A 13,449-nucleotide genomic window follows, 5' to 3' on the forward strand; every position below is an offset into this window, starting at 1 on the left:
CTTTAAAATCTGCCTCTTCCCATGAAAAATATAGTGCTTGTTACTTATTATACCCAGCAATTTTCAAAAGAAAAAAACAGACGTTTGGAAGGCTTAGTTTTATTGAAAAATAAAAATCAAGCATGTGCATATTTGGAAAAAGAGTCTTGTTCCAAAAAAAAATAAAATAAAAATAAAAAATTATTTTGGAAGGAAATCTGTATTTCATAAAGTTATCAGTTAGTAAAGCAATTTAGGATGTAAAGATATTGCCAAGTGACCCATTTAAGGTGGAACCCCCCCAGCCCCCATGAACTGGCATGAACTTTTAAGATCTGTCGGAGAGGCCTCCTCTCGGTCCCGCCACCGTCACAAGAGTGGTTGGTGAGGATGAGGAAGAAAGCCTTCTCGGTGGTGGCCCCTGACTTTGGAACCCCTTTCCCAGGGAGATTAGGCAGACCCTCACATTGTCCTCCTTTTGTAGGGCCTTGAAGATGTGGTTATTTAAACAAGCTTTTGAGAAATCCTAGTCCAGTGGTTCTCAACCTGTGGGCCCCCAGGTGTTTTGGTCTACAATTCCCAGAAATCCCAATCAGTTTAACAGCTGTTAGGATTTCTGGGAGTTGAAGGCCAAATCATCTGGGGACCCACAGGTTGAGAACCACTGGCCTGGTTCCTAGTTGTTTTGCACAACAGTCATGTAGCCTGCACTTTATCCCATGCCCTCTCTCCATTGTTACAGCTATGCATTTATCTTATTCTCTTGTCCTATTGTCTACAGCAGGGGTCCTCAAACTTTTAAAGCAGAGGGCCGGTCCACAATCCTTCAGACTGTTGAGAGGCCGAATTATCATTTGAAAAAAAAAAAAAAGAACAAATTCCTATGCACACTGCACATATCTTATCAACAACAATGACAATGAAAGACCAATACAGTATTTAAAAATGAAAATAATTTTAACTAACATAAACCTATCAGGATTTCAATAGGAAGTGTGGGCCTGCTTCTGGCCAATGAGATAGTCAGGTTAATTGGGATTGTTGTTGTTGTGTGTCTTCAAGTCCTTTCAGACTTTGGGCGAGCCTAAGTCCAAAATTATTTATTTATTAATTTACTACATTTATTTACGACATTTATATCCCACCCTTCTCACCCCAAAGGGAACTCAGAGCAGCTGTATGTACATTCAATATATTATATTATTAGCATAGCACAATATCAGCATTATATATTACTATATTGAACTATACCACTATACTGTAATATTATATGTAATATATAACATATAATTAATATTATTATATGGTATTATTATTAATATTATATTGTATAAAATGATAATATTATTATCAATATCATATGTATATAGTAAAAGGTAAAGGTTTTCCCCTGACGTTAAATCCAGTCATGTCTGACTGGGGGCTGGTGCTCATCTCCATTTCTAAGCCGAAGAGCCGGTGTTGTCCATAGACACCTCCAAGGTCATGTGGCCAGCATGACTGCATGGAGCGCCATTACCTTCCTGCCTGAGCGGTACCTATTGATCTACTCACATTTGCATGTTTTCGAACTGCTAGGTTGGCAGGAGCTGGGGCTAACAGCGATCGCTCATTCCACTCCCGAGATTTGAACCCGGGACCTTTTGGTCCGCAAGTTCAGCAGCTCAGTGCTTTAACACACTTTGCCACCGGGGCTCCCCATATGTATATACAATATATTATATTATTAAAACTGATATAAAAATATTATATTATAAATGAGGGCAGGGGCCAGGTAAATGACCTTGGAGGGCCGCATCCGGTATTTTATACTGTGTTTATTTTATGTTCTGTTTTTTAGGCACTTTGTGCCAAGTGTAAGCTGCCCCGAGCTCCTTAGGGGAGATGGTGGTGGGATATAAGAATAAAGTTATTATTATTATTAAGGAGGAGAAGGAAGAGAAGGAGGAGGAGAAGGAGGAGGAGAAAGAGTAGGAGAAGAAGGAAGAGGAATGAGGATTCAGCCAAAGTAGAATCCCTTCTTTGTGGAATGAGGATCTTGGACGAATGGAATTAATTATATATACGTTTTTAAGGTTTTTATAATGTACTAGCTTTGCCCGGCCACGCGTTGCTGTGGCTTATGGGAATCCTTTGTGGCCAGGTGGAATAGCAGTGAATAGCCTTGCAGTCTCAAAGCCTGGCCGTTTTCTGGAGTAACTGGAGCTTTTTGTTGTATGAACGTAGAGGCATGGATGAGGAGTTGTGCTGCCAAGTTTAGTGTTTCTGAGATGTGTAGTTTTGTTGTTTTGTCCTAGGCCGAAATTTCATTACCCTTATATATATATAGATTTTAACAATGTTATTAACAGATCTATATGTATTGTTTTGCTTTTATGATTGTATTCTTTGGGCATTAAATTTTGCCAATTTTTGTAAGCCGCCCTGAGTCCCCTTGGGTGAGAAGGGCGGGGTATAAATGTTGTAAATAAATAAAATAAATAAGAGGAGAAGGAGAAGGAGGAGGATAAAGAGTAGGAAAAGAAGGAGGAGGAGAAAGAGTAGAAGAAGGAGAAGGACGAGAAGGAGACGGAGGAAGAAGAGAAGGAGAAGTAGAGAACCAATAGTGGTTTGAGCATTGAATTTTGTTTCTGGAGACAAGGGGGTCGAATCCCTGCTTGGCAATGGCTATGGCTGATCTTGGGCAAGTCCCATTCTCTCAGCCTCAGAGGAAGGCAATGGGAAACCCCTGCTAGAGAAATGCTGTGGTAGGCTCACCTTAGGGTTGTCATAGACATCAGGAGAGAAACACGACACTGACATCTTGAGGCCGATGTCAAGGCAAGGTGCAATGCAGGCCTCTGTTGCACCCCAGACCTGAAGCATCACACAGGAGTCCAACTGGCAGGCCAGTTTTGAGGATTGTAAGGCAGGCCTGGGCCAGCTTTGGCCCTCCAGGTGTTTTGGACTTCAACTCCCACCATTCCTAACCGCCTCAGGCCCCTTCCTTTTTCCCCTCAGCCGCTTAAGCGGCTGAGGGGGAAAAGGAAGGGGCCTGAGGCGGTTAGGAATGGTGGGAGTTGAAGTCCAAAACACCTGGAGGGCCCAAGTTGGCCCAGGCCTGATGTTTAGAGTTTGGTTGCCCTCACATCATACAAGGAGGGAATTTTAAAAAACCAAACCGTTCATATTCCGTCCACATTGTGGCGCCAGAGCTCGCCTACTGGCGTGTGTCTGAAGGCAGGCACTGCGGTGGATTTCCCTGCTTGCTCCCTTTTTAAATGACTGCGGAGAAGAGCAGAGGACGGATTCCGCCACAGACTCCATCCCCGAGGATTGAAATTAAGCATGAGCCCAGCACAGAATGGCATTTCCCTCATGATCTCGCCTCAGCCGTGTCCCTATGTGTGTGTATACATATGTGTGCGACACGCTGGCACAAGTGACAGAACGTGTTTGTTACGCTGAGAGAGGAGGGAAAAAACCCCAAAAAACTCGGAATCGAGTGTGTTGTGTTTTTAATTCGCCCCCCCCCCTCCCCGAAAGCAGTCATGATGTGCTTCCCCAAATCCGATTGCAGGAATGGCTGCAGACCTGCAATAGTGATTGCTAGGGAATGTGGATGGATCTACATTCTGAGATGGATCTGAGTCCCCTAACGGGAGAAGGGCGGAATATAAATAAAGTGTATTATTGTTATTACATTGCCATATAATGCATGATGTGGATCAGTGTAGGGTGCATGATATGGTGATGTAGTAGACCCAGTTTGTGTTGGTGTGAGAGGTTTAATATTATTACATTGCCATACAATGCATGGTGTGGTTACTGGTCAGAGTAGGGTGCATGATACAGTTTGTGTTGGTGTGAGAGGTTTAATATTATTATATTGCCATACAATGCATGGTGTGGCCACTGGTCAGTGTAGGGTGCATGATATAGTGATGTAGATCCAGTTTGTGTTGGTGTGAGAGGTTTGTTATTGTTACATTGCCATACAATGCAAGGTGTGATCACCTGTCAGTGTAGGTGCATGATATGGTGATGTAGACCCAATTTGTGTTGGTGTGAGGGGATTATTATTATTATTATTATTGACACAACGACATATATGACACAGCAAACAAGATAGATATGCTGGATTTCTTTTCACAAAACCACAAGTCAAACACTTCCCAAGTGTCTAGGACTGTGTGATGTATTTTCAGATGATGCGTGCAGATCCCAGCAGGGTGGCCTTTTGCAGTTGGCAGATCGTAATTTTGTCAATGTCTATTGTTTCCAAATGCCGGCTGAGATCTTTTGGCACGGCACCCAGTGTGCCCATCACCACCGGGACCACCTGCACTGGTTTCTGCCAGAGTCTTTGAAGTTCAATCTTGAGGTCCTGACAGCGGCCGAGTTTTTCCTCTTGTTTTTCATCAATGCGGCTGTCACCTGGGATGGCAACATCAATGAGCCAAACCTTTTTGTTTTCCACAACTGTGATGTCTGGTGTGTAGTGTTCCAGAACTTTGTCAGTCTGGATTCGGAAGTCCCACAGTATCTTTGTGTGTTCATTTTCCACGACCTTTGCTGGTTTGTGATCCCACCAGTTCTTTGCTGCTGGCAGGTGGTACTTGAGGCATAAGTTCCAATGGATCATTTGGGCCACACAGTTGTGCCTCTGTTTGTACTTATTATTATTATTATTATTATTATTATTATTATTATTATTATTATTTTATGACACAGCAAACAAGATAGATATGCTGGATTTTGTATCATCATCATCATCATCATCATCATCATTGTTATTTTGCCATACAATGCATGATGTGGCCACTGGTCAGTGTAGGGTGCATTATACAGTGATGTAGATCCAGTTTGTATTGGTGTGAGAGGTTTATTATTGTTACATTGCCATACAATGCATGATGTGATAACCTGTCAGTGTAAGTGCATGATATGGTGATGTAGACCCAGTTTGTGTTGGTGTGAGGGGATTATTATTATTATTATTATTATTATTATTATGACACAGCAAACAAGATAGATATGCTGGATTTCGTATCATCATCATCATCATCATCATTATTGTTATTTTGCCATACAATGCATGGTGTGGTCACTGGTCAGTGTAGGGTACATTATATAATGATGTAGATCCAGTTTGTGTTGGTGTGAGAGGTTTAATATTATTATATTGCCATACAATGCATGGTGTGGTCACTTGTCAGTGTAGGGTACATAATATGATGATGTAGAACCAGTTTGTGTTTTGTCAGGGGTTTATTATTATTACATTGCCATACAATGCATGGTGTGGTCACTGGTCAGTGTAGGGTGCATGATATGGTGATGTATATCCAGTTTGTCGGTGTGAGGGATTTATTATTACTAGTAAAGGTAGAAGTTTTCCCCTGACATTAAGTCTAGTCGTGTCCATCTCTGGGGGTTGGTGCTCATCTCCACGTCTAAGCCGAAGAGCCGGTGTTGTCCGTAGATATCTCCAAGATCATGTGGCCAGCATGATAGCATGAATCGCCGTTATTATTATTATTATTATTATTATTATTATTATTATTATTATTATTATTATTATTGCATTGCCATAGAATGCATGGTGTGGTCACTGGTCAGTGTAGGGTGCATGATACAGTGATGTCAACCCAGTTTGTGTTGGTGTGAGGGTTTCTCTCTCTCATAAATACACCACCAAATGGTCTGACCATTGGGTTGCGGTGCGTTTGCCGGGCTGTATGGCTATGTTCCAGAAGCATTCTCTCCTGATGTTTCACCCACCTCTACAGCAGGCATCCTAACAACCTCTGAAGACGCTTGCCATAGATGCGGACGAAACGTCAGGAGAGAATGCTTGTGGAACACAGCCGTACAGCCCGGGAAACGCACCGCAGTCCAGTGATTCCGGCCACGAAAGCCTTCGACAACAAATTGTCTGGCCATCCAATGCGAAGACGGCGTGCTCCCTCATCAGAACCGAGGCTCTCCTGCGGTGATTTGAACAGCGAATTAGGGAGAGGGTTAAAAGCATAACCAAGCGCAGGGGGTTTTGGGTTGGCGTGCTGTGAGGTGTTTTGCTTCTGAGAGGCTTCACTCTCATCTCCTTTTGCCCACACTCTATCGCTTGGGTGTTTATTGCAGGCCGGGTACGTGGTGTGTGTGTTTATTATTTATTTATTTAAGGTGTGTATATGTATGTATATATATATAAGAGAGAGGAAAGGGAGGGGGAAGAGAGAGAGAGAGAGAATAATTATTCGACTCCTCCTTGCGTCAGGCCCACGTCACTTCGCTGGTGGCAGCCCCCGGGCTTTTGGGGCTCAGGGCGCTTTATTCCTTGCTCTCCTGGGCGAGCGGGAAAGGAGAAGAAGAAGGAGGAGGAGGAGGAGGAAGAGGAAGGGAAAGGCAAGGCAAGGAGGGCGAGGCGGAGGTTGGTTGGTTGGTTGGTGGCGCGTGGCGGGCGGAAAGGTACGAGGCGAGGGAAGGCGTGCGCCAGAATCTTGGCGGGAGGGGGGGGGCACGAGACGGGGGCGCGCGCACCTTTCCCTTCCCTTCTCTCCCCTCCCCTCCCCAAATTATTCCCCATCATTCCCTCAGTGGTGGCAGAGAGAGAGAGAGGGCTGAGCGGAGCGAGGAAAGGAAAGGGTTGTTTTCTTTCCCTACGCACATTGGACGCAAGAAAGGTAGAGATGGGGGAATGGGGGCATCACCACCATCATGATCATTATGCTTTCCATTATTATTATTATTATTATTATTATTATTATTATTATTATTATTATTATATTTTTCCGACTTGAGAAGCTGCAAGTCGCTTCTGGCGTGAGAAAATTGGCCGTCTGCTAGGATGTTGCCCACAAGTCGCTTCTGGCGTGAGAGAATTGGCCGTCTGCTAGGACGTTGCCCACAAGTCGCTTCTGGCGTGAGAGAATTGGCCGTCTGCTAGGACGTTGCCCAGGGGATGTTTGATGTTTTATCCTCCTTGTGGGAGGCTTCTCTTATGTCCCTGCATGGGGAGCTAACCGGGTTCGAACCCCCAACCTACCTTTTGGTCAGCAGTCCTGCCCTCACAAAGGCTTAACCCTTCTGTTGCGAGAGAATTGGCCGTCTGCAAGGACGTTACCCTGGGGGTGTTTGATATTTTACCATCCCCTGCATGGGGATGACCGGATTCGAACCCCCAACCTACCTTTTGGTCAGCAGTCCTGTCCTCACAAGGGTTTAACCCTTCTGGTGTGAGAGAATTGACCGTCTGCTAGGACGGATTAAAAAAAATTACCTATCATTCTGGGAGGTTTTTCTTATGTCCCCGCATGGGAGCGGGAGCTGATCGGATTCGAACCCCGGGCTTTTCGGTCCGCAGTCCTGTCCGCACAAGGGTTTAACCCATTGCGCCACAGAGGGCGCCATAATAATAATGATAATAATAATACAGTAATAGTATTCTTATTAGCCTCCGCTGCATGCGAGCGCCCCCTTTCGGCCGGGTGGGGAGTAGGGAAAGGCGCTGGAGAGGAAAGCGGGAGGAGCCCTTGCTGGACCCAGCCATCGTCCCCTTCTCGCTTCTTCCTTTGCAGCCTCCGAAGGTCTCCTTTCCCTGCTGCACCGGCTCAGCGAAGAGGACGCTGCCGTTGGAGGGTGAGGCGAGACGAAGAAGGAGAGAGAGAGACGGAGAGGAGAGGAGAGGAGGCGAGCGATGCCCGCTGCGTGACTGGACTGAGCGAGGAAGGAAGGGAGGCAAGAAAGCGGGCGAGAGCGAGGAGCCGCTTGCCGCCGCGGTGGTGATGGGGGCCCGGCCAAGGACGCGGCGGCGGACGGAGGCCCCTCTGTGGTGGGGCCTGGGCTGCCTGGTGCTGCTGGGCGGCTGGAGGGCCCCGCTGGCCTCGGCCTCGGTCTGCCCCGCCCCGTGCGCCTGCAGCCCCGAGCGCATCTGGTGCAGCGAGCCGGCGCCCAGCCTGCGCTCCTTCCCCGTGCTGGGCAAGCGGAGCGAGCGGGAGAAAATCGCCGACATGTGAGTAGCGCCTTCCCCGCCACCCTCACCTTGAGGCTGCCCGCCCTCGCTGCCCTTCGAGGCCTTTTGGTACAAGGGACGCTGTTTTGTGGACCAAACATATATCTCTGTATGTTGTCGAAGGCTTTCATGGCCGGAATCACTGGGTTGCTGTGCATTTTCCGGGCTGTATGGCCGTGTACCAGAAGCATTCTTTCCTGACGTTTCGCCCCCATCTATGACAGGCATCCTTAGAGGTTGTGAGGCATATTGGAAAGCTAAGCAAGGGAAGTTTATATATCTGTGGAAAGTCCAGGGTGAGAGAAAGGACTCTTGTCTGTTCGAGGCCAGTGTGAATGTTGTGATTAATCATCTTGATTAGCAGGGTTGTTGTGTGTGTTGTCGAAGGCTTTCATGGCCGAGATCACAGGGTTGTTGTATGTCTTTCGGGCTGTGTGGCCATGTTCCAGAAGCATTCTCTCCTGACGTTTCGCCCACATCTATGGCAGGCATCCTCAGAGGTTGTGAGGTATGGGTGAGGATGCCTGCCATAGATGTGGGCGAAATGTCAGGAGAGAATACTTCTGGAATATGGCCACACAGTCCGAAAGACATACAACAACCCAGAGTTGTTGTGTGTTTTCCGGGCTGTATGGCCATGTTCCAGAAGCATTCTGGAACACGACAGGCATCCTCAGAGGTTGTGAAGTATCCTCTGAGGATGCCTGCCATAGATGTGGGAGAAACATCAGGAGAGAATACTTCTGGAACATGGCCATACAGCCCTGAAAACACACAACAACCCTGTGATTCCGGCCATGAAAGCCTTTGACAACACATCTTGATTAGCATTAATGGCCTTGCAAGCTTCATTCCTGCCTGGGGGGATCCTTTGTTCAGAGGTGTTAGCTGCCCCTGATTGATTCATGTCTGGAATTCCTCTGTTTTCAGAGTCTTCTTCTTTATTTACTGTTCTGATTTTAGATTTTTTTTTTAATACTGGTACAGTAGCCAGATTTTGTTCATTTTCATGGTTTCCTCCTTTCTGTTGAAATTGTTCACATGCAAGGCCATTAATGCTAATCAAGGTGATTAATCACAACATTCACACTGGCCTTCAACAGACAAGAGTCCTTTCTCCCACCCTGGACCTTCCACAAATATATAACCCTCCCTTGCTCAGTTTTCCAATATACCTCACAACCTCTGAGGATGCCTGCCATAGATGTGGGCAAAACATCAGGAGAGAATGCTTCTGGAACACGGCCATACAGCCTGGAAAAATGCACAACAACCCATATATCTCTATATATCAGGCATAGGCAAACTTCGGCCCACCCTTCAGGTTTTTTTAGGACTTCAACTCTCACAATTCCCAGCAGCCAGACTTTGAAACTGAAAGGCCATTCAATAAATAAGAATAAAAATAAACTTTATTTCTACCTTGCCACCATGTCCTAAAAGGGCCTCGGGTAGGCTTGCAAGCACTTGTAATGTAACAGTACATACGGTGCAATAAATACAGATACAGTAGAGTCTAACTTAACCAACATAAACAAGCCTGACAGAACATTGGATAAGCGAAAATGTTGGATAATAAGGATGGATTAAGGAAGAACCTACTAAATGTCAAATTACGTTATGATTTTACAAATTAAGCACCAAAACATCATGTTTTACATCTAATCGACAGAAAAAGCAGTTCAATACACGGTAACGTTATGTAGTAATGACTGTATTTACAAATTTAGCACCAAAACATCGCAATGTATTGAAAACATCGATTAAAAAAACATTGGCCACTAACAAATTGACTACAAATGAAGATAGAGTTGCATAAAATGAACTTTCAGTAACAACATTGTCGGAAGTTAAATCCTTAAAAAGTTCAGTCCTTGCTGCTTAGAGAAACAGCTGTGGATCCGGGCGGGAGGCGGACTGCGTTTGATAATCCAGAACGTTGTTAAGCGAATGTTGGATAAGCGAGACTCTATTGTACATCGATATCAAAGGAAAACATTCAGTGCTAATCAAGGTGGCGCAATGGGTTAAACCCTTGTGCTGGCTGAACTGCTGGCTCGAAGGTTGGGTTGCTGACCTGAAGGGTGCCAGTTCGAATCCACTAGCAAGACGAGGTGAGCTCCCATCTGTCAGCTCTAGCATTGTGGGGACATGAGAGAAGACTCCCGCAGCAAGATGGTAACTCATCTAGGTGTCCCCTGGGCAACGTCTCTGTGGACGGCCAATTCTCTCACACCAGAAGTGACTTGCTGTATGTTCTGAAGTCACTTCTGACATGATTTTTAAAAAAGGTGGCCAATTGCAACATTCACACTTGCCTCAGGCAGACATAGGGGCCACCAAATGCAGCATCACCCAAACACGAATCAAGGAACATGAAAGGCATTGCAGACTAATCCAATCAGAGAAGTCAGCCATAGCAGAGCACTTGATGAACCAACCTGGAAACAGCATATTATTTGGGGACACAGAAATGCTGGACCACTCTAACAACCACTATGTCAAACTACACAGAGAAGCCATTGAAATCCACAAACACGTGGACAATTTCAACAGAAAGGAGGAAACAATGAAAATGAACAAAATCTGGCTACCAGTATTTAAAAAAAAACCTCTTAAAATCAAGAAAGTAAATAAAGAACAACACTAAAAAAGAGGAATTCCAGACATGAAACAATCAGGGCCAGCTAACACCACCTAACAAAGGATTTCCCCCCCAGGCAGGAAGCAGCCAAGCTTTGAAGCTGCAAGGCTATTCAATGCTTATCAAGGTGGCCAATTGCAACATTCACTCTTGCCTCAAGCAGACACCCTGGACATTGCGCAGTATATAAACCCACTTGCCTCACTCCCAACAGACCTCACAACCTCTGAGGATGCCTGCCATAGATGTGGGCAAAATGTCAGGAGTGCATGCTTCTGGAACATGGCTATACCGCCTGGAAAACTCATAGCAATCCAGTTGGTAGGCCGTTAGGAATTGTGGGAGTTGAAGTCCAAAATACCTAGAGTGCCAAAGTTTGCCCATGCCTGATATATATATACTGCATAGGTTGTTATGATATTGGGTGAGATTTGGTTTTTTTCACACATCATGTATTATTATTATTATGTTTTATGTTTATTTATAGCCCACTTTTTCTCTGCAGAATGGCTTATATTAAAAGCATTTAAAAACAATTAAAATACACAAACATTAAAAAACAATTAAATATCAATGCTATTTTTTTAAAATCACTGTTAAAATCCATAAAAATGGATTCAGTTTAGTCCCATATATCCTGTATATGTTGCTGTGGTATTGGATGGCATTTACAAGATTTATTATTATTGTTGCTATATTTATTTATACCATGCTTTATTTCTCCCGAAGGGGACTCAAAGCAGCTTAACATAAAAGCATTTGCATACAATTTAAAATATATCAATATGCAAAAATTACAGCAAGATTAAATATAAATGTATTTTCTATACATGCTGTATATAATGCTATGATATTGTAAACAAAAAACAAAAAATACCTATGAAGCTATCTCTCTAGATGACTTATATAGGATGTAAGTGTCTGTATGCTAAACCTTTTTAAAAGAAGTGCATTATTAAATTTGTAATTTTTCTGTAGAAAGTTAGATACAGTGGGCCCTTGGTATGCTATGGATCTCCCACACACACACCCTGTGGATATCAACATCCACTGATGTTACAGTCCCATAACGTAAGGGTAGCACAAAAGTCATAAAGGGGTTTCAATACTTAATAACTCGTTTATTCTTTATTTTTATTGACAATACCACAGTGTTATATGCAGTGTATATAGGAAATAGATTTACATGGCCTGTGAAAAATCAATTTTTAAAATACTGTTTCCATTACATGTGAGAAATCAAATCTTGCAAATGGCATCCAATATCATGTATATTATATATAGGGCTCCTTCATGACTTTTGGCCCACCTTGTATGTTTTTTAAAGGAACCACTTAAATAAGTTGCACAGTACATAAATTGTAAAGTTTGTTGTTATTTGTTGTTATTTCAGAACAACCATAGCTCATGCTTTGCAGAATGCAAATTTAGAAAGCCAAAAATGTGTATATTCTCATATTTTAATTAAAAAAAATAATATCAATAGAAACATAGCTGTCAGACAAGAATGATTATTAAACGTCTGTTCTTGTCTGCCCTGAGTTGTTTATAGTTTGCATTCTCATGTTGAGATCAGAAGTCTGTATCTGTTCAACATTTATGATTCCTCTTGAGAGCACACGACGAACAGCTACAGCTTGGGTGCTGATATCTAACAGGCCATAGCAGCAGAATCTGAGATGAGGAGGGCATCCTTGTGTTTTGAGCTGCTTACCTCTGTGATGATAAGAAGATTTCATTTAATTAAAAATATATATACACCTCATTCTTTTGGTCTATATTTAGTGACTCTTTGAGCTTCACCAAAACATTTCAGGCCATGTCTATGTATGGGGTGGGGTGAGGTGGGCTGCAAATAGTAACAGCAGTAGGCCAATAGAGTCTTCCTAAGGAGATCCTGCTTCAAGGCAGTAGTCTAGAGATGTTTTGGAAAGGATGTGTAAGAGGAGATGTTCTCTATATGGCAGTACACTTGAAAGAGAACAAGCTGGAAGCCTAAAAGCCTGGGCTGATCTAATTTAGATTTGACTTTCCCTAAGATATAATTTTGAAAGCATTTAGCTTATAAATCTTAATTGCCCATAGTTCAATTTCCTGGGAATAAACTAGATGATAAAGCAATAAAGCAAAATGCGTGTTGGTTTTAGTACAGGAATAGTGTTCTGTTACAAACCTGCAGTCAGATTTTGCCGGAGAGAGGCTGGATAACTTTTACATTCCTGCTTTATCATTGCCTTTCACAAAGTGCTGTGGTTCTGCAAATAAGGGGAAATGTGGCAGATAAGGAAAAATGTAAAGTAGTTGTGTGCAGGTGATACGTCCTCTCCAGCAGTATGCTAATACAGTGTATTTGGTTTGTCTTTATTTTTGCAGACTAGGAATGTATGCAGGATTCTTTCCTCCTTTACAGAATTGACCAGTTGTTTGTGTTTCTTTGAATAGCATGAATTGCATATTTTCTTGTTCTTGAGATTCTGTTGCTCACAGATTTGCAAGGAATTGGATATATATTAGCAATACCTGTAAGGAATTACCAGTTTCCCCTTTACCTGTGATAGACAACTGGTATTTTCTAATGTTAGCTTTAGTGAGGATATGATAGCCTTTATGAACAGAAAGATCTATCCTTAAATCTTTCTGTACATCTGGTCTTTTGGGAGTAGGAGCATGAAACACTTGAAGGTGGAATAATGCTGTTCCGGCAACTGATATAACTTATCAGAAGGACCCTTATCTCCTCCTCCTCAATCTAGCTGGGCTAAACAAAAGTCCCTCACAGATATATATTAGATATATCAAGTGACTACGGTACCAACATAGTGTTACAAATTCA

General features: G+C 43.5%; 1 protein-coding gene across 13 annotated transcripts in view; it reads left to right on the forward strand.

The window, feature by feature from the left end:
* The first annotated feature begins 6,033 nt into the window (after positions 1-6,033).
* The window catches only part of ntrk2 (neurotrophic receptor tyrosine kinase 2), a 195,273-nt gene continuing 187,857 nt past the window's right edge, over positions 6,034-13,449 (forward strand). For 3 of the 13 annotated variants that reach the window (XM_062972030.1, XM_062972032.1, XM_062972033.1), the window contains exons 1-2: positions 6,284-6,429; positions 7,539-7,972. In XM_062972030.1, the coding sequence (XP_062828100.1) occupies positions 7,746-7,972 (227 nt within the window). In that variant the 5' untranslated portion in view covers positions 6,284-6,429; positions 7,539-7,745. Of the gene's footprint in view, positions 6,108-6,220; positions 6,430-6,468; positions 6,645-7,538; positions 7,973-13,449 lie in introns of those variants that run through there. The other 10 variants (XM_062972038.1, XM_062972036.1, XM_062972041.1 and 7 more) reach the window with 9 other exon arrangements.

Source organism: Anolis carolinensis, chromosome 2, assembly GCF_035594765.1.
Source record: "Anolis carolinensis isolate JA03-04 chromosome 2, rAnoCar3.1.pri, whole genome shotgun sequence".
NCBI lineage: Eukaryota > Metazoa > Chordata > Lepidosauria > Squamata > Dactyloidae > Anolis > Anolis carolinensis.